Source organism: Poecile atricapillus, chromosome 3 (genome assembly GCF_030490865.1).
Source record: "Poecile atricapillus isolate bPoeAtr1 chromosome 3, bPoeAtr1.hap1, whole genome shotgun sequence".
Taxonomy (NCBI): domain Eukaryota; kingdom Metazoa; phylum Chordata; class Aves; order Passeriformes; family Paridae; genus Poecile; species Poecile atricapillus.
Window position 1 is genome coordinate 84,142,351 of NC_081251.1, and position 20,990 is coordinate 84,163,340.

Genomic DNA, 20,990 nt, shown 5'->3' on the forward strand with positions numbered 1-20,990 from the left:
AGAGGGCATTACAGGGGAAAGTCTCTGGCACTCCTGATGGATGGGTAGGCTCTTGTTCCACTCAAAGTACATTCCAGGCCGCAAACAGAACAGTAACCCACTGTTGAGAGTTCACTGACCGGGGGTTAAGTGCCTAACCTAGTCTAGGCTTACCATGGTGCAATGTGTGGCAGTGGGGAGATAGTAGGATGAGAATAAAGCAGTGGCTGAGAAACAGGACAGAACAGGGGGAAAAAAAACCAAACCAAATAAACAGAACAGGTAATTAAAAGGTCAAATTATTTTATTTAAAGCTCTACAGAAGCACTTCCATCTCTGGGGATTGATAGTACACTGTCTTCTGCAAATGCTGATTCTCAGAGGCACAAAATGGCTATTAAGCTCTGATGCACTGGAGAGGTAGGCAGATCATTTCACAGCCCAAGCACCCCGATCTCAGTGTGGACTACCCACTTGCAGAGATACCGACATCCCATCTGTTTTTGTGGAGGTAGGCTTCCTTTGGTCCTGGAAGTCAGGGTGGAGGACGAAGCATCTTTAGCTCAGCTCTGGGAACATATAAAATTGCGGTACCTACAGATTACCCTTTGAATAAAGAGCTTGGTCCCCTCAGTTTATGACTGTGTCACAGGAGCCAAGGTATATATTCCACCTGGGCTGGGCAGAAAGCACCTGTCTGCAATCACAAAGGTTCTTTTCAAAAGGGAAAATGTATTGCCTTCCTGGATCGGGCTGGATGGTCCTGACTGTGTTTTGGCTAAGATGGCACCACCTTGAGATCTGCTTGACCTGATTTCCAAGAGCATGTGTGCTGTGATTTCTGGTTTGTTTCCTGTCCTCCTCAATTTGCAGAGAAAAATCTTCCCTACAACAAGGCTTGGAGACAATAAACAAGAACAGTAATTTGAAATGCTGATCTTCACCCTTGGGGGAGGCACAATGCTGAGAGGAGGAAGAGCTCCTTGCAGGAGTCATTTGTTCAGCAGGGGGAATTCTTGAGTGCAATCACATCGTCCAGCAGGCGTAAATAAGAGCAATCAGCAATGCCATGGCCACAGCAAGGGCAGCATTCTTGCGATTTTTCTTATGAAGCACACTCAGTTCTTTCTCTAGGAAACAAACAAAAGACTGTGAAGGTTCTTCATGCTGCAGCTACACCTTTCAAAACTCTCATACAAGCACAAAGCTACCTTGGCCACAGGCAAAAATTTTGGGAGCAGTACACAAAGCTGCCAATAGGATGTGCTGAATGGGAAGTAACTGGCCAAACTAGCAGGAACCTTTTCATTTGCTGTCATCCTGACACTTGTGGTAGCTGTGCTTGGGAATACTTCACTGCCAGACCAGTTCCTGTTAGCAAATGACACTGCCATAGGCCTCTACTAAGGATGGACTGTGTCATTAGAATAACTGCTTGTTCCCTAAGAGAACGAAGGAGACAGGAGGGCAGAGAGCTATTTCTACTGTCTTCTAAATGTAACAGCCCTGGTAGCTCTTTCTAGTGCTAAAACTTAAATACAACTGTGGCCACCTTTGAATATTGCAGAATCTGTGTTTCCTTACAGCTCAGAAGGATCAGTGTGGAAACGGTCTGAGCCTGGACACTTACTCTGTTGGAGTCTGAAGCTCTTTGCAGATAGATAAACCAGGGTGAAGGAAAGCAACCTAAGAACCACAGATGCAGGGAAAGGAAGACAACTGGCTACTTCAAGTATGGAGTCTTGCTGATCTCCATTTCTGTTTGGTTCCCTTTACCAAAGATGAGAACCCCACTCCTGCTACTTCTGTTCCACAAAACTTTGCTGACTGGTACAGGCAAATAGTGAGGCCTCCAGCCTTGGACACTGCATGGCCAAACAGCACTGTTTGGCAGGCAAAGTTGGGTGTGGACTGTCTCCAGAGACAGACTGCTTTTGTTGCTGAGTTCATCTGCAGCGACTTCACAGGTTACTGCCTCTACAGTTTGAACAAGCAGCCTCCAGCAGTTCCCCAAGTGGTGTTGGTAATCAAAACACTTTTAGCTGTTCTTTCTGCACCATTCTTCACCTAATACAAGCATTCGAATGCACAGAGCAATCTGCTTGAATCTGCAAGGCCACAGAAGAGGTGACAGGGTCACATAATCTGATGCACAGCACTGCCAGCTTAAACTGATGCTGACAATACCATTGTCAGCAGTTGCAGTCCATGGCCTCAAGTGCATCAGCTGGAATAAGGAAAGATTTAATCAGAGGCCATAGCAGTGATATCACCGTTAGGTGAGGCTGTTGCTGCTGTCTGAGCTGCTGTCACTCCTCTGCTGATGCCAGCAGGGATGGCTGACTGCTGGCTGGTAAAAGGGTGGCAGCAATTTTCAGTCTTCTGCTGTGTCTAGTGGTAGGCCCTTAGAGAAAGCTTTCAGTCTGTTTAAAGTAACTTCTGGAAACAGTAATCTAACATTTGCTGGCCATACCCCAGCTTTCAACACTCTAGACCTAAAAGAATACTTGTGCCTCTTTCCCTTCCATGAGCTCTGCTGCTTGCACAGCTGCAGAGTACTGCCAAGCAGGTAACACACTGATCAATACCAGGAGCCTGAAGATGTGCAAAGCAGCACCTCTAGTGGAATGGAAGAGCTGTCAGGTGTGGTATCTCTGAGAGATTTTCATTCTCACTGTCTACAGCAGGACTTGCACCAAGGAAAGACCCTGGCTCTAGAAGGGCAAGTAGTACATCAGTGTAATTTGCTATGCTCTTGGGCTGAGTCGCCTCATAAATTGATACAGTAAGAACCTGCCCCAAGGAAGGTATACTTTGCTTCACCTCTGATAGCACTTGCCTTCTTGCCGCTTCTAGGAAAACAAAAAAATGATTGGGGGAGGGATGTTAAAAGCTGCTCAAGCCAATCTGTTAGCTATGATTGTCTGAAGACTGGTAATTTGGGGTACATGGAGGGGACATTTTCTCCCCTTTGTTAGCTGATCCTTATGTTTTTCCCTATGGAAGTACAGCTCAAGCAGGAGGATGCAGATTCCTATTATAATATGCTGACTACATTTCCATTAGTCTGTCTCACTTTGGATGAAGCTAAATTCAAAGGCAGAAGTCAGAGGTGGCAGGAGCTTTAAGACAAAGCCAAGCTGCAGCACTGATCCCATCCTGCCCAGAGGGACCATTTTTAATGAAGCTCTTACCATAGTCGTCAGCTTTGGTCATTAGTAAGTTTCGCTCTCTCTCCAGTGACTTTCTGTAATGAGAAGAGGAGTTCATTACCTGCGAGGCACAACACAGCCTATTTCTTTGCTTACATGATGGAAGAGAGACTGTCCCCACTGCTGGGGATATCTGCTAAGAGGATAAGCCCCTCCTTCCTGTTGGAAGTGCGACAGTTTCAAAACACCCAGTTGTGCAAGGGAAGAGATGCAGCATTTTAGGTTATTTTTTCCTTCCCCCAAATGACTTCTTATCTCTCCTTGCAGGAAAGCAGTGTAGGCAAACACCTAGAAAGGGCTCTTGGGTCAGTCCCCTACTCTAGTTCTCCCTAGGTGAGGCAGGAAGTTCTGACACTGCTATGGGATGGGGAAGGGTCCTTACATGCTCTTTGGAGCATCCTGCCCCTCCACCACATCAGGCTTAGTGCTAGAACAGTAATTCTTCTCACCCTTTGAAGCTGGGATCCCTTTGTCAGAGGTATCCAATTTACAGAAATTGGTGAACTCAAGAAAACAAGCTGAATCCAAGTCCAGTACTAACAACTTAAACTACCTGTCATTAGACTGAAGATCTATAACAGTAATAGTTATAGATCATAATATATAGTAAAGACTAATACCAGTAAAGACTAAGTCAGGCCAACCCAGCCCTTGTCTTAAACTGCATAACATGATTAATTAATATACAGCTTAAAATACAAACCCAAAATAAAATTCCTGAAAGCAGCAGTGTTTCTAGTATGGCAGTAAGGACACAGTCAGTCCTTTCAGACTATGCACATAAATAAACATGCACTAACAAATTATGTCCTGGTTCAGAGAAGGCAGCAAGTGTAACAGAGTTTGTTGTTCCCCTTGGGGCTCAGCAGGAACAGCCTGTAGGAGGAAAAAGATCCAAATCTATGTGTACAGATAGTTAAGTGTAAGGGAGTGCAAGAAAGCACTTATGTCAGGAGCAGCAGAAGAAAGGGCTCTTGGAATGGGAAAGGCAAGGTGGAGGAGGAAGTGAGAAAACAGATTTACCAACATGACTGAGCTGCTACTTAGGAATTTGCAGAATTGTGAAGAGAGTCAAGGGAAGAATTTTTGAGAATGAGACATGAAGAAACCATGACAAATGAACTTTGAAGTAGAAAAGCAGAGCTCCTCTTTGTGTGCTATGCACTGAATCAATAATTTTGATCACGGCACCTTCCCTCCAGGGTTGTTCAAAGGGTCTGGAATAGGACAATGGAAGTTCTGTTTCTATTTCCATAAAAGCTGTAAAATTCATAGAAGGCCCCAAGAACCCTAATTCATAATTCTTTGCTCTAGGTCCTATATTTCAGACAGAAACCATCATATAACCTATCCTGTCAAGTTATCACAATTGTAGGTTTGGTTGTTGGCCACCTAAGTACCAGATAAAGAATACAGGCAGTAAACAAGGAGAATTTGGGTCAGAAAAGGAGATGAGGAGCTAAAGAAATAAGGGACAGGAAGAGACAGGACCCTGCCTAAATATGGACGGGGATATAAAATTCCATTAAAGGAGGAAGGGGGAGTGCAAAAGAGAGTTTAACAAAGAAGTTAAACTGAGCCTGATAAGTATCAGGGGAGGGAGACATTACTGTTGCTATGATGATTTTTAATGGGGTTCTACCAGACAGTACTGTAGAACAAACATCAGGACCACTCCCTGGGCCTATGATTAAGCTTCCCAGCCTTTTTTTGCTAGGAGCAGAACAGTAGGATACTAGTGACTGAAAAAATGTCCTCAAGCAGAGAGATTTGAGAATCAGCTGGGAGATCTAAGATCTCCTGCTTCACGCTCAAGAGAAATAGCAGGTTCTGCCTGTGTCTGCTACAAAATCCAGGCCGAAGTCCTTGCTTGAGTCCCAGCTCTAGAAGCCAACAGTTGCTGCCTCTACAACAGCCACAGATTTCAGGGGAATTGTCCCTCTTAGCTTTCCCAAGAAAAGCTAGTGTGTCAATGCATCTACATCCAGACACATTAGCAACACAGACACAGATATTTTCCTTCAGTGCCTTTTGCAGCTGGATCCCAGCCTGGTTTGGCCCCCAATAGCAGTCACTGCACAACTCCCTGATTGAACCTTCAGCTGAAGGTGGCTTCAGCAGGGCTTTAGCAGCAGTGTGCAGAAAACCTTTGCCAGACTCAGAACAGGTTCATAACAGGCCAGGAGCCAGGTCTGCAAATAAACTGGCAAGTTTCAGGCACTACTTGTCTGGTTGTGGCACAGATTAGAATCAGGCTGTTAATACGATACAGCTCTCTAGATATATATAATCACTGCACGTCTCAAAAATACAAGTTCCCCAAGAAAGCTCCAAGCTGTGGGAAGAGAGTCTTGTCATGGGAAATCACACATTTTCACCCCTTCAAGAGCCCTTGCTTGGTCCAACAGCAGGATGACAGCTAAGTTGAAGTGCATATACACAGCTGTGTAAGGAGATGGTCAGCAATACCTTCCTTCGGGGCTGAGCTTCTCCCTGCGCAGTTTAAGATCCGCCTCTTCCATGCTCTGTCTGCAGCGTGCCAGCTTTTCCTCCAATCCATCAATCTGAAAAACACCACACCAGTCACCATCATTTCTCCTCCCAGATTACAAGGACTCATTCCCATTCAGATGGTGGCAGCTCAGCCTGTACTCTAGCCCAGACAACTGTAATATCATCATCCTAGACACAGCCAATTGATACTGCCTATTGTGTGGCTGGCCAGCAACCTTTTGCTAGGATCTGATCCTGTTCCACCCTGTTCTAGTTTATTTACATGTGGGTCCACAAGCAAAGGTCTGATCTAAGGTATCTTTATGCAATTAGAGGATAAAAAGAGAGACACTGGCCTAAATCAAGCCTGAGTCTTGAGTCTTGATTTAGCACTGTGAATAGATGCAAAAATCTACAAAGCACCCTCAGCTGTCTGATTGGATGAAGAGGGAAAAAAGGCATACCTCCAATCTATTTTACCCAACTGTATCTACAACAGCAACAGGAGACTGCACAATATGCTCAAGACAGCATTCGCCACTGCCTCCTTCAACCTGTAGCAAGTGTTGGCAGCAACATGTTTCCCTGCACAAAAACACTGTTATCTCCTTGTGACTCTTCATCAAGTATCCTGACAGCCACCCCTATGTCTTCCTGTGGAGGGGAGTGCCACAGCTAAGCACAGGAGGGTTGATTTCCTTGTTCGCAGACTGCCCAGGAGGGAATCCTACCATGGGCAACGGTTCTGGGAATCATTCCTCTCTTCTGCCTGGCAACCACAGTGTGGACATCTCAAGAAAAACTTTTGTCTTTCAAGCTTGCTTCCAGCAGGGAAACAGTGAGATTACTCAGACAATATGAACACAACAACCTAGCCTAAAAGAAAACAGCCTCGGTGCACTAAGGTGGCAATGACCCCCTCTTTTGAGTTACTTATTGCAACACTTTCGCTGTGCCTGACTCTCCAGGAAAGGCTAAGGCTGGCAGCATGGCCTCCCTGTGGTGGGAGCCTCCACACACCACATGCTAAGAGGCAGCACACTCCCGGGTAAAGGTGGAATGAGCTGCCTGGACACCAGCCTCAGAAGCAGCCCAGAGCACAAACACACTCATAAAGCATAATAAGGGAAACAAAATCAAAGGTAGTGATTAATTATTGCTGCTTTGGGATCGGCTCTGTTCTGATCAGCTTCTGTTAATGAGCTCATTAACAATCTCATACCTTCTGCTCAGGAAAGGCAGGCACTATAACTAAGAGGGATGGGAGAGAAGGGGCTTGACATAAACCAGATCATGAAAAGAAGTTTAACCAGTCAGTTAAATAGTCTGGAAGGAGCACAGCAGAACTGGGGAGGGGGACACATACAACAAGGCTCAAATGAATCTTTGATTTATCAGCTAGCAATTTCAAAGTCATGGGTTATTAGGCAATTCTGCCAGTGCTCAAGATGCCAAACTCCCCAGAGGGACATGCACAGCTTCCTGAGCCCGAGGGAAACACTATGGCATATCACCTGATCCCAAAGCTTGGGAAACAGCACTTCTGTGTTTGGCAGTGCTTGGGTTTGCCTGGATAACTGTCCTCCTCCAGCTGTTAACCAGCTGTTCATCACTATGTCATCCACTACAACTCAGTCAGCATGATGCACTGCCCCAGTCTGCTTCAGGGCCAAGAAAGGACTTCACTCAGGCCAGCTCTGACCACACTTATCAGCAAGTTAATAGCAGGGTGTGGTACAGCAGAGGTGGGGTGTTGGTCCAGTCAAATTTAAGAATTACCATCTCCCTCACCAGTTCCTACCATTTGCAAATGGCTGTTTCTGCTCCCTTAGCTGTTGGAAACCCTTATTTGCACACACAGGAAAAGATGCTTCAGCATGTGTTACCTGGCTCCTCTTTAGCCTGTTAAATTATTACAGTGAACCATGCCTTCTCTGGAAATACATTTTAAAATAATGTTAAATAATACCTTAATGAATTAATGAGAGCTTTAGTTAGTCAGCTGCCAACCCCACCACTAAATTATCCATGCTACTGCACTCCAATTCTCTCCTCCATGCCTGCTCCTCCTGCTCAGCTGGCAGTTGCTCTCACTATTACATTCTCTACCCATACTTCCCTCATTTCAAGAGACTTCATAAGAGTATATTCTGCCCAGCTTTGTCAGTGCTTTTTTTTTTTTTTTTTCTGCTGACTAAAAGTCTCCAGATTTCACATAATACTTTAAAGTTTCAACTGGTTTTACTGCTCTTAAATCAAAACCCAAGTTAGGGTCCCCTGCTGGAGAGCAATAATTTTCTAATAAACCACATGCCCCAGAACTGCACCATCAGCTGTGCTGACCTGGGGGCACAAGGGATAAAAAATAACCAGGGGAAAAAAAAAAAAAAAAAAAAAGCAAGGAAGGGGGAAAGGAGGAACAGGAGGAACATGCCGAATTCATTGCTGAATAAAAAATACTTTTCTTTCAGAATCTCACTACTTCTTTTCTTCTGGCTAGCCTGGATTTTGTGGGGTTATAAGGAAGGACAAGAGTGAGGATTCACAGATGTTACCCATTCACTGTGCCTCAGCTTCCCCACTTATAAATTAAGACAATATAATCTGCCTCCTGAAGGCAGCTCATTAGAGTAAGAAGCCTCAGACACCAACCCAAACTATGGGCAGAGCACTATCTTGATATGTCAATGCCATTGACTTGCTTGGCATTTAGGATCTGCTCCTGCAAGCCAGGAGTCTCTCAGCAACTCAGCCATCCAGGTAACTTCACTGCAGGAAAAAACAAAGACAGAAACAGAAAATAAACACGGGAGAAAACAAGAGTAATGCCTGGGAACTACTGATTACTCTCTGGCTTGCTGAGAAAACTCTTCGAGGGGGGCCATAGTCTGTAAAATTGTAGCACAAGAAAATCTGTAGGGCTTTGCCATAATTCCCTGCTGCAGCTAGCTCTCCAGGAGACCAATCCTAGAAGCAGGTGCCCACCTGAGCTTGCTGTGGATGGAAAGCTTTCCCTCCTACTAAATAATACATGAGGTTAGTTGGGGTACATACCTGGGCACGCTGGAAGCCCACAGGAAAACAAAGAGCCAAGCCTGCTTTGCTGAACCACCCTTGAACTTCACACTGCCTTATCTCTTCAGTGGAAATCTCAGCACAGTACCTCCTAAGTTGCATAGATGAACCCTTCCTCTGTCTGTTTAGGGGACTTTTTGATTTGGGTTCTTTTTCCCTTTGAACTGAAGATTGATGAGAGGGAGGCGATTTTTTCTCTCGTTCGGTCTCAGTTGTTTATTTTTTCTTATCAGCATTACAAGGTACAAGGAGCTATGTGCACTATGATAGAAAAGGGGTAAAATGGCTAACAAAGATCTTCTTCAAGGTCTTTTATATGTCCATTTACCCAATTAACAGATGCCAACTAAGCTATTTTTCTTAGTGACCCAATGACCCAACACCTGTGTGCTGCACTGTGACATTTTCTACCCAATCACTTACTACTACCCAAACACCCCTAGGAGAAGAACATGAAGGAGAAAGAAGAAGGACAAGAGACAACACCCTAAATCCTCCATCTTGTCTCCTGTTCTCTAAACTACTTTTTCACCCAGTGATTTAAGAAACTTTCTAATCTACACATTTACACATTTCCTATCTAACTTTAACATTTGTTTTCATGTATCACCATGAAAACATGCACATGAATTTCATATTATATGAAATTCAGTGTTTCTTTGAATCCTGGAACTAAATATTAAAAGCAAGGGCACACAGTCTGTATCTCAGACTCCAACATTCCTCCTTTTAGCTCTCCTTTCCTTGAAGGGCATCCTGTGGGACAGAGTTGAAATGCAGGAAGCAGAAAGCTCATATGACAGCCCCTCAGGTTCACACAGATGGTAGCAGAGTCACAGGACTTTACTCACAGCAACATCTTTAAGTAGTTCCAGTTAAAAAGGGGGAGTGAAACGTGCTTCACATCCAGGCTGCAGATCTGGGCACACACAGCTGCCCTTCTGAAGCTCCTCAGAAGACACTCCAGAAAGTTGTCCCAGTAGCTTTGGATGCATACAGGGATGTAAGACCACATGCTTCCTTTGCTCCACAGGTATGACAAGGCATTCAGCTATTTTTGCTGAATTCTGGCAAGACTTGCTCATGATCTGGACACCCTTTTAAACCAGAGAGACGTGGAATGGATTTCAATTCAAACTGACTTACATGCTTATTACAAATTCCATTTGTTGGGACCATCTTGGGCAGGGAGCTGAAATGGCTCACATAAAGGCTAACAGAAAAGTGAAAAAGAAACAGCTTTGCTTATAGAATTGAGCTGGATCCCATTTAATACATTTTGTAGTGAATTAATGAAAGCTTTCTTTTCCGCAGAAACGCTAAAAGTGCTTTTCAAGAACCGGCATCCACCCTCTGCTTTTATGAATTCCCTAATTAAGATACTGGCAAAGAGCCATATCACACATACGCTGACATCCAACAGCATTAGGTAATGAGGTTTTCATCTTCTGACCCTCATAAAACAGATCAAAGCCAACTGAAGAGGTGGGGGCAAAGCAGAAAACCCTCCCCTGAGCAGTCTTTACGTGCCTTGTCACCTGCCAGCACTTTTGAGCCATTCTTTCAGAGAAGAATTAATGGCTCCTGCATCCACAAATTTGTCTGGATTGTTAAAATCAGTCAAGCAGAGACAAATTTTGTTTAAATTCAAGTGCTGACTTGCTGTTCATGGACACACTTCTGTTTTCTCCATGGAATCATTTTGCACACTGGAAAATTATTTCACAGACATTCCGCCCACATCATGCTTGGAAATATTTACGAGACAAGTTATTCACAGCAGAAAATGATCCACCAGCAAAGTCTAAGATGGCTCCTAAAGAACAACCCTGCGTATTGCTAAAGGAGGAAAGGCTGAATCCTACCTACACCTCCTCCTTCAGCGTTGCAGGGACCATTTCACTAGTCAGCGCATCCTGCCTCAGTCCAGACCAGTGGCTTTGCAGGCCCACATATAGATGTGACCACAGAACATGTGAGCCAGATTTTCGAAAACTGCTTCAAGAATAGCTTTACGAAGTATAAACTGTGTCGGTCTTTTCCCTATTCTTTATGCTCTTCTATACACACTGCTCAGCCATTGCCCTGTCAGAAGCAGCAACACATGTAACAATGCTTTCTAGAAACACACCTGACATTTTGCTGCCCATGCACTGCCTTTAATTTAAGCACTTTTCTGCTTATCTGATTTGTTTTTTTTCAGTTGTTGCCTGAGCTGCAAGTATACTTTTAATGGTTACAATATCCTTTGCAAGAAGTTTCACAGCAGGTTACTGGAAGAAACTCCTGTTTGTTCTGAGCTGGTCTGCTGCTGCTTTCATTTGATAGCCCTAACTTTCTATTGACAGTGTACGGTTGTTCTTTGTTTAAAGCTAGAAATAGCATGCAGAGGATATAGAACTATATTGGGTCCCTTGCAGTCATGTTTTCCAGCTTAAAAGGACCCGGAATGCTTGGTAGGTTCTTGCATAGAAGTTCTCCACACCTTTGGTCATCCATGTCACTCTCTTCAGTTAATTCCATTTTCAGTATTTTGTTACCAAATGGACCAGTCTTGCCAGTTTCATTTTCCTGATGAGTTTCCTCAAGCAAGTCCTATGCAGCTCAGCATTGTCAACAGGGCTGCCTGTCAAAAGACTAAGCTATATGAAAGAAGTGGCATGAATTTAAACCACCACAACATTATGGAGACCCATTTATATCTATTTAAAACAGATCATATCAATTACATCTGCAATTTGTAAGTGCAAGCAAATCTGATAAGTGCCAATATCAAAAATTACATTAATTTAGCATCATGACTTCAGTTAAACAAGCATGACTGCCTAGATGAGGCCTTTCAAAGCCAGTCATGCATCATGTCATATTAAGACTCTTTTGAAAAGTTTTCTCTACAATCATAACAGATCAGAAGGTAATACTGAACAGAATAATTTTAAATTATGAATCAAGTATCTTAGTTGTCATGCAAACTGAAACACAGCCCTCTCTTCCTCTGGCATAAAGGGATGTTTTTTTCTTCCTCCCTAACCTCTTCAGGAGTGTTCTCATCACTGCAAATGGAAAGAATTTCATCTTGTAGTAGTGTCTTTGCACAGAAATTTTCACCTGTGATGCACAAAAACTAGTAATTCTACAATCCTTTCACAACTAGTATGTTCTATCATGAAAACTTCTAAAAAAACCCCAAAACCTAATCTAAAGCTACTACAAGTCCTCAAACACTTTGCAAGAATTTTCTGTGGCAGGTAAAATTAGTCCCTTCTCATTCTGTGAGCAGCAGGTCCCTAACAGGCTGAGCCATTTTGCCACCTCTCTTTTTGTAAAGTAGGCCCTACCATCTCAACTCTTACTGTCTGCCACCTCTCAAACTACAACCACAAAAAAACCCAACAACAAAACAAACAAACAAAGCAAAACAACCAAAAAAACCCCCCATCACTGTTCAGTTCTCTCTGGTAGGTTCATCATAGGAAGTGTGGACAGTCAGCACACCCCTCTAGACTCCCTTTGGTGGTTACATGTGGTTTTGACTGCCCAGAACTGTGTTTCTCTAATGAAAACCTAACCAATGAAACACACCAGAAAACCATACATCAAACTCCCATTCCACACAGCAGGTTGAGAGGGAATCTCATCAATTCATATAAATATCTAGAGCTGGGTGTGAAGAAGTTGGTGCAAAACTCTTTTCAGTGGTACCCAGTGACAGGATGAGGAGCAGTGCCAAACACAGAAGTTCCACCTCAATGTGAGGAAAAACCTTTTTATACTGGAGGTGGCAGAACACTGGAACAGGCACGTTGTGGGGTTTCCCTCTCCGGAAATATTCAAAATCTACCTGGTCATGTTCCTGTGTGATCTGCTCTAGGTGACCCTGCCCTGGCAAGGGGGTTGAATGAGATTGTAATAAATGGAATTGATTTGTGCTAACTAAATTGTAACTGTTTTTGAAGTCATTATTAGAAGCAATCAAAAGAATCAGTGTTACAAGGCAGATGCACCCCTTTACAGATGTTACATGTTAAAGTTGAGGTACAGGATGTAGTTTGGAAGATAGTGATGTCCCAGGACAAAAACAACTTTGAGATGGACAAAATTAGAACGACTTTAGGCATTGGGCCTAAAGATCAGTAAATATAAGACTAATTAGTAGACTTACATAACACAATGCTTAGTACACACATGCAAACCTGTAAGGTTATCCAAAGGACAATGAGGAAGAGGAGAAGCCTTCACCGAAAGACCACCAAAAGAAGACTGAAGACCCCCTAACAACAAGTGAGGCATGCGCCATGAAGAAAAATGACGTAAAGTCAGAAAAATTTGAAATAGGAGGAAACTTATGGGAAATATTAATGAATATGTATAAGCATACAATATAGAAGTTTAGCTTGAAGTGCTTTGTTTTGTACATGAGGTAGGGTGGGAAGCCTCCATACCCTGGTCGGTTTTGTACATGAGGAAGGGTAACAAGCCCTCCCCATACCCTGGTCGGTGTTGGTTATGCTTTAATCATACTTAATTACTGGCAAATTATATATATAAATTGTAATTTTTTTCTAAATTGTATTATTTTATTTTACTGTATTCTTTTATACCAAATTACTATTCAATTTACTAAATTGTATTCATTTTTAATTAAACTGTAATTAACTCAAGGGACCTTATTGTCAAAATTCTAATTTCATTTATAACAAGATGATATCCAGAGGTCTCTTCCAGCCCTAAGGATTCTGTGACACTCAATTTTATGTTACTAGCTGATGACACATATATGACACGCCCTGCCATCTCCCTGGCCTTTCCATTCTCATTACCTTGGTCTGTTGTGCATGTGTTCTCACCTGAAAGGACTTCAGGGCAGAGAAGTGACCAGTGAGATTCACTGAATGAATTCTGCCACATTTCAGCCATTCAGTGAGGAACATTCAGGATTTGCTGTCCCCACAGTATCCAAAACCACAGACTTGAAAATACTTGAGTCCACACAGCATTGTTCAGTGCAGATGCCAGAAAGACGTATGCTTCAGAGACCTTAACTAACACAACTCGGTTCTTTAACAGAAATACAAAGCTTCAACAGAGCTCACCAGCAGCCCTCCTGCCACCCACGAGATCACAGAATCACACAATGGGTAAGGTTTGAAGGGACCACAGTGGATCATCTGCTCCAGCCTCAAGAACAGTCATTCTCAAGCACATGGCACAGGTGGAATCTCCAGTGAGGGGGAGAGATATAAAACACCCAGCCACAATAAAAAGGAAGCTTTGGAAGTGAGGTACTCTTAAACCCCAGGCTTTCCCTTTTCTCCTCGTAGTGATTTACAGGCCCCTCACATGCCGGTTTACCACTGGGCTCCTCTCAAGGAGCAGCAACACACTACTGACTTCCGGCGTCGCACGCACACAATAGGGCTGGTGGTCACGCCCCGCCGCAGCACCCCCACAGGCACACACACACCCACCGCCCCTCACGGCACTGGCTCAAGGGCTCGGCAGGAGCAAGGACACCACACGCCGTCGCTCAAGGCCGGGAGTAAGGACGTAGCTCCAAGCCGTCCGCCAGCCCGGCCACAGCAGCCACCGCTCCCCCCTCACCTCCCGGGCCACACTCAGTCCCGCTCGCCGCCTGCCCATGGTCCGGCCCCGCCCGGCCGCGCATGCGCAGGGACGCACCGGGCGCCGCCGCCTCGGTGCGGGGCCGCGCTGGGCTGGGCTGGGGCCGAGTTGGGCTGGGGAGGGGCGGGCCGCGCCGCGCTGCCTGCCCGCGCCTGTGGAGTCGCTGACCGCCGCCTTGGGTCTGGCCCTGGATCGGGCTCTGTGGGCCCTCTCGGCGTGGTTCCGACACAGCCGAGGGCGAGCGGCAGCCAGAGCGGTCCCTCTCGCGTTGTGCCAGTGCTGCCTGCATACTGTTCTGCCCTCTCTAGTGGTAGCGGATGAAGCATGGCTGGGGGAGGATCAGAGGCTGGGAAGCTGAGGTGGAACTTCTTGGTCACGCCTGGTCCTGCCTCTCCGCCGCTCAGAGACCCCGGCTCCCTCGGGTGCTGTCTGGGCAGATCCGAAATGATCAGTCGGTTTTCCCCCAAGTGGAGCCAGCGCATTCCTGGCCACTCCAGACCAGGTCTTGTTGCGCTGGGGGTGGGGGATCACTCGGGAAGAAGCCAACCTCGGAAACACAAGACAAACCCAGAACGGCTGCTTTGTGGCGTGTTGGGATAAATGGTAAATTTTTTGGACATCAGGAGGAATTTTTTCACTGAATGTGTTGTCAAACATTGGAACAAGCTGCCCAGGGAGGTAGTGAAGTCACCATCTCTGGAGGTGTTTAGGAAAAGATGATGTGGAACGCAGTGTCATGGTCTAGTTGACTTGGTGGTATTTCATCACAGGTTGGACTCAGAGGTCTTTTCCAACCTGGTAGATTCTGTGATTGTCTTATTCAGATTGTCCTTGGGGCTTCCTACTCAAACGCTAGTGTTGTGCTAAAGCAGCTGAGGAAAAGCAGGCTCTGTGATCTTCCTGGAGATAGCACTTTGTGCATGCCAGCCAGTTCAGCGCAAGATGCTAATCATGATGTTATATATGCATGACAACACCTGTTCTGACTAAGAAAACATTTTATGAAACACTGCTATTTTGTATTAAAAAAAGAAGCAAAAAAAAAAAAAAAAAAGCACCACCAGTGAAATGCATCTATCTTCAGGGTAGGACATGGCTCCTACACGATAGAGAGCAGCAGCGCTATTTGCTGGCAAAAAAGGAAGGCTGTGCAGCAGCAACATTTATTAGACATACAGACTGAATTTTCATTTTGACTAAATACTCTCTGCTGACTGAAATTTTGCTTGAATGGTGGGTGTGCAGATGCATGTCACATAAGCCATGGTAATACTGATACCTCATTAGTGTGTTCCATTTTTCTTTCAAACACCCCCCCCCCCCCCCCCGTTTCCTTCATTTTTACTGTGTGAGATGGCATGTGTTGGTAACAGCATCACTCTAGTTTTATATCTGGAGAAAAATTAGGGAGAGCTGTACTCTTTTCTGCTTCCCAATGTGGTACTTGACTCTGTACAACAGAGTCTATACTTCTGAACCCAAAGGAGCCAGAACTCCCACCTCCAAGCTGAGACACTGAGGTAACTGCTTTCCAAGCATAAACAGCTAGACAGAAGGCAGTTAAGAAGCTGAATAGGACCCAGCCAGCAGCCCTGGGGAAGCACAGCATCAGGGGGAGGGAAAAAATGATAAAGTGGGAGAATGTTATTTTTTCCCCTCTTAGACAGAAGACTTGCTTAGTGAGTGTAAATACAATCTAAAAATGCATAGAGGTTTGAAGAAACCCATCTGTTATGGTTTACAGTGGGCTGAAATAGCCTTTAGTTCAACAGAAAGCATTTTCTCCTTCACAAAGGTGAGTATTGACTCAGGGGGAGGACTGTCAATTCTCACGTACACTTCTCCACAGAGAGACAAACACACCATTTTATGTGCAGATGACTTTGACCTTTGTCACATCTTTTGGGAAGACAGAAAAGGGGAACTGATTCCTCCCTCACAAGCAGGCCACCATTCCCACCATTGCAAGCAGCAGTTTTCAATTTGTGTATTACTCCTCCTGGCACTCCTGAATCCATCAAGCTGATAACCTCATCATCCCTGTTACCTGATCTTGTGTCTCCGGTTCTGCCCTCAGCTGACATCTTTTCTTCATCCATCCATCCCTGTTATGTCTTCATTTCCTGTGTAACATCATTCATGTCATCTACATGCTAAAGTAAGAAAGAAAAACTTCCTTTTCCTCTGCTAATTTGTGGTATTCTTGAAACCTGAAGAACAGATCTGAAAGTTTTCCACATGCGATGACATCAGCTTACATGTTTTAGAATATTCACGGACATGAGTATGAATTTTTTTTGTACTCATGAATATGAATTTGAACTACTCCATATCAAGCAGCTGCTACTGTCAACATGCATTCTAACAATGCAACATTTTCTAAGCTGGAAATCAAAAGTTTTTAGCTTTGAGAGCAATCACATTATGGAACACACCTCCTGCCAGAAAGGTAGGAGGAAAAGAATTGAAATAGTTTTTAGTAGGCTCTGTAATGGGATGGTCTAACAGACAGCCTGTAAGAGGAAGGTACAGGATAACATATCCATTAATGAGATCGGATATGGTCCTTGTGAGACCCTGCTCAGTGTCTCTCATTATGCTGTCTCTACTGCATCCTTGCATCCAAAATGAGTGACAAAGTGGTGTTAGAAACTAAAAATACACAACTGTTAGCCTTAAAGGAACATTCAGGAGACACTGCACCTACGTGCCCAGAGGCAGGATCACATACACTGATGCCACCCAAGCAGGTGTTTTCAGTACCTGTGCTTAACACAGCAGGAATGCTGTCACCTCCTCAGCACCTGTTACACTGCTCATTGACTGGTAGCAGGGAAGGTTTGCCTCATTGTAGCCTAATTAAGCTTGTTAGCAGCACATATGGGGAGCAACTGATCAGCATCTTCTAACAGCCTTATGTATTTAAGGTTCATTATCATATGCCCTCTTTGTTTTCTTCCTGTTAGACTCAGTCCTCTTCTTTCAATCCTATGCATTTTGCAGCTCTTATACTGTTTGTTACCTTTCTCCAGTCCAAACCAGACTAATCCTATCTAATTTGGGTGTATCGAGAAAGCAAAAAATTAACCCCTTTGTCTTATAGGCAGTGTGCCCTACTAATGCAGCCAAGAATGAAAATTGTCTTTTAATGCAAGACTTTCACAATGGCAGTTTATATTTGGTTCACAGCCCTGTAACTCCTCCATGTTTCCTTAGTGCTGAAGTCTAGGTAGGTGTTACCCATTTCTTTATTGGTGCCTTTAATTTCTTCCCCTTCTCAGTTCAGTATTTTGCACCAGCTTTATGAAATTTTAGCTGACTGAATGTGACCTATTTCTCCAATTTTCCAAAATCCTTTTTTCCCTATTGTGCCTTCTGTCTTACATGATCTTCCAGACTTGAGGCCAACTATGCATTTAATAAACATACTTTATTTGATATCCAAGTCACTGGGGAAACCAGTTGAGAGATCTATTCTTTCTAAGTCCTCTTGATCTGATGACAATCTACTGATAACTAGTTTCAGAGTGCATACCTGTGACAAATATTGTTTCAAAAAGCTTTATTACTCATCAGGATAGCCTGCACTGCTGGGCTTGTTCTCTCTACTATTTCAGTTACTGTGACAAAGAAAGCTAAGTAGTTGACGTGATTTGTTCTTGGCTTTTTCTCTACTGGCTTTTTTGTATTACCAGATTATCTTTAAGTGATAACAAATTGATTATTTAATAATTTTCTCTGCATTTATTGAGGAGATGGGAAGGTAATGACTGAGGAATCAAAGTTTTCAGGAAGGTTTAGGGACATTTACTGATTTTTATCAGGGCAGTGCTGACTTTGAGGGTAATTTAATAGAACTGACATTAAGTCTTCACTAGTAATTAAGTCTTCACTTGTAAATTAAGCAACATCAGGAAATGTTCCAAGAATACAAACTTAATCATCAGATTTAAGTGTCAGCATACCCCTGGCATGATTTTATCTGGCCCCACTAGGACTGTCCCAGACAATTTCTAGGAATGATTTGGGAGTTATAGGCAAAAGACCATTCCCAATAGGCTGTTCAATGATGTCATGGTTTCAAAGGTGAAGAGAATTTTATAATATAGATGTGAGCCATTGCTGCTAGTTTACAGGATGTATCTAGGACAATGTTCCTGGGCCCTCCTGATTTATTACCTTCCTACCTCTTTTTACATTCTCCATCTGCAAGATTCACTGCGCTTTGTAAGGACAAATTAATCAGTCCTCTGACAAGTCTGAGAGAAAGCTGAGGCCAGATGTCTCACTTTATTGATATGAGGCAGTATCTGACCCAGTCTTCACAGCAATGAAGTAGTTGAGCTAGCACTGAATCAGGGGCCTGACTTTTTATGCCTGGCTATACCATGGGGAGCAGCCCTTCGTGCCCCAAGCCCATCCTTCCCCAGCTTGTTAGGCAATGTTTCAATGGACCATGAGACAGGAGAGGACCTTCCAGGAACCTTCTGAGAACAGGTGTCCCCCAACATAGTTCAGTGTCCATCTCTAGCCCAATGCTATGTCTCCTCTCCCCTCCCAGCCCTGCTGTACCACATGCAGCTGGCCACAGCTGGGAGTACAGAAGGAAGGAAATCACGGTGTTGTATCAATGGAGAAGCCTCTCTGCAGGGAAAAGCAGAGGTAAGAGCAGGCAGAGTGAGCTGGCCTCTAGCCATATACTTGCACCAGTGAAGAGATGGAGGGAACCGTCTTGATGCTGAAGGCAGCCAGGAATGGGGAATCCCTGGGACATGATGAATCCTAACACATTGGAATAAGTAGAATATTTCTCTGGGGCAGAAGCTGTCTGTTGACCTCCTGGGGGAAACAAAAACTAAGTGCAGATGAGGCAGACAACAAGCTGAGAGGTGACATGAGCTAGAACTGGGCTATGGAGCTTAATTATTCCCCCCTTCCTTCTTGTAGGACCAACATATAAATTCCCTACTGTCATGGAGTTACTTTACCTTTAAGGAAAGTTGGAGTTGCTGGGGACTGCCTGGAGTCTTTTCTCCTGACCAATTATCGGTCATTGCTGAGAATTGACAGCAGTTTTAGCCATTGAAAAGTGGGATCAACTTGTGAACCCCACCTTAAAGTGTAAAACCAGAACTCTCTTGTTCTCTTTGTTTCTTGGCTGTGAAAGGTAGCAGACCTCCGGCTGGCCTCTGGTTCCCTGCCCAGGCCATGCGGCCGGGGGGGGGGGGGCGGGGGGGGGGGGCTGGGCCTGCCATTCTCCCGGCCGGGGGATGGGGCCTGCGAGGGCTTGCCCCGAGCCAAGCCGGGCCAGGCCGGTTCCTGGCTTGGCTGCAGGTTTTGCCGTGTTAGAATTTACCAGAAACTGCCGAGTAAAGAAGGAGAGGGGCTCTGAGCCTGCAGCAAGCAGAGACGGTGACTATGCTCTCCAGAGCAGCTATGAGGAACTTTCCATCGCAGACAGCTCCAGCTCCTGTTCAGCAGAGATCACCGAACCATCTACAAAAGCTTGGGCAGGATTTTAACTCTTTCTTACCCAGATGAGACTTGCGGATTAATCTTTTTATCCAGAGAGAGAAAAGGAGAGTGATCAACATGAAAAGAGACTTTATAAACTACTGGTGGCAAGAAAGAAAAGAAGCTTCAAGAAAGGTAGAGAATTAAGAAGATGCTTTAATTAAGCTGAAATATCTTTCTGTTAAAACTATGGGAATGGACAATGAAGTCCTGAAAAGAACTCCTTTAATTCATGATGGAGTATGGGGAGGAATAGAGTGTTCAAAGTGTAAATTTGAGTAAAAAGTAGAGTAATTATGGTATAGTGAAGTGCTGGGAGATTTGAAGCCTTGAGAGGCAATGAGAAAACTGTTTTCTAGTGAAGCTCACAGAAACAGATGAAGAATACTTTTTGCCTTTGAATAACTTATCCTTAAAAATGCTATCCCCAAACTCATGACCCATAACACATTTCAGAGTGATGTGGAATGGGAGGGGTGAGCTTTGATAATAGCAGCTCTGGGCAGCTGATATCAAGGAAACGGAAAACTATAACAAAAATCGTTTTCTTGTGAGAAACTCCATAAATTAACAGAAAGGAACTTCTGTTTCTCTACAGAGACTGGTGAAAAGACTGTAGAAAGAATTGGAACTGTTTAAACCATCAAAGTTCTAAAGTTTCTGTCTCTGTTGTCATGTGAACAAAAGAATGGTGGGCAGTAAGAAATGAAAAGGTTTTTTCTGGAAGTTTATTCTGGTGTTCTTATTATTGTAGTTTGTCAATAAACTTTCTTTATTCCTTTTAAATTTTATGCCTGGTTTGCTCTTGTTTTAATCCATATCTCACAGCAAGAAGTAAGTAATTTTATTTTTTTTTCCCCTTTTATTAATTACTGGTTTAAAACCACGACACCTACCTTTTCCCCAAGCTCTGTAAACAGGGATGAAATTGCCTTTTTGTAATGATGACCGGGGGACAAAAATTCTAGTGCAGACATGCCTGCCCCTACCAGCAAAGACAGTAGAATTAAATGCCACCAGGGAGCAGAAGAGGAATAAAAAGCACTGTCAGATTTCAGATGTCTGAAAGATATTCCTGTAGTGTGGGCTGTTTTT

The 20,990-nt window shown here is 44.1% G+C and overlaps 1 protein-coding gene across 6 annotated transcripts; it reads right to left on the reverse strand.

Moving 5' to 3' along the window:
- Positions 1 to 265: 265 nt before the first annotated feature.
- Positions 266 to 14,452, reverse strand: CCDC167 (coiled-coil domain containing 167). Of its 6 annotated transcripts, none has more exons than XM_058834825.1 (6): positions 9,611 to 13,424; positions 9,479 to 9,515; positions 8,739 to 8,870; positions 5,661 to 5,755; positions 3,174 to 3,226; positions 266 to 548 (listed from the first exon to the last, which is right to left on the reverse strand). In XM_058834825.1, exons 1-6 carry the CDS (start codon positions 9,772 to 9,774, stop codon positions 538 to 540), a joined length of 492 nt encoding a protein of 163 aa, XP_058690808.1. In that variant the 5' UTR covers positions 9,775 to 13,424; the 3' UTR covers positions 266 to 537. The 6 variants fall into 6 exon arrangements, with proteins under 6 accessions (XP_058690808.1, XP_058690805.1, XP_058690811.1 ...); XM_058834822.1 differs by having other exon boundaries at positions 266 to 1,109; positions 9,611 to 13,374; XM_058834823.1 differs by lacking the exon at positions 266 to 548 and adding an exon at positions 988 to 1,128 and having other exon boundaries at positions 9,611 to 13,426.
- Between the last annotated feature and the right edge of the window lie 6,538 nt (positions 14,453 to 20,990).

What these genes read in the sequence shown, in the direction of transcription:
- CCDC167 (XM_058834822.1), bottom strand. Translation starts at nt 9,774, where the DNA reads ATGTGGTCTTACATCCCTGTATGCATCCAAAGCTACTGGGACAACTTT. An exon ending in GGAGAGCTAAAAGGAGGAAT is followed by an intron (nt 8,871 to 9,478) that starts GTTGGAGTCTGA and finishes AGACAGAGGAAG; the next exon opens with GGTTCATCTATGCAACTTAG. An exon ending in GACCAAAGCTGACGACTATG is followed by an intron (nt 1,110 to 3,173) that starts GTAAGAGCTTCA and finishes TTTGTTTCCTAG; the next exon opens with AGAAAGAACTGAGTGTGCTT.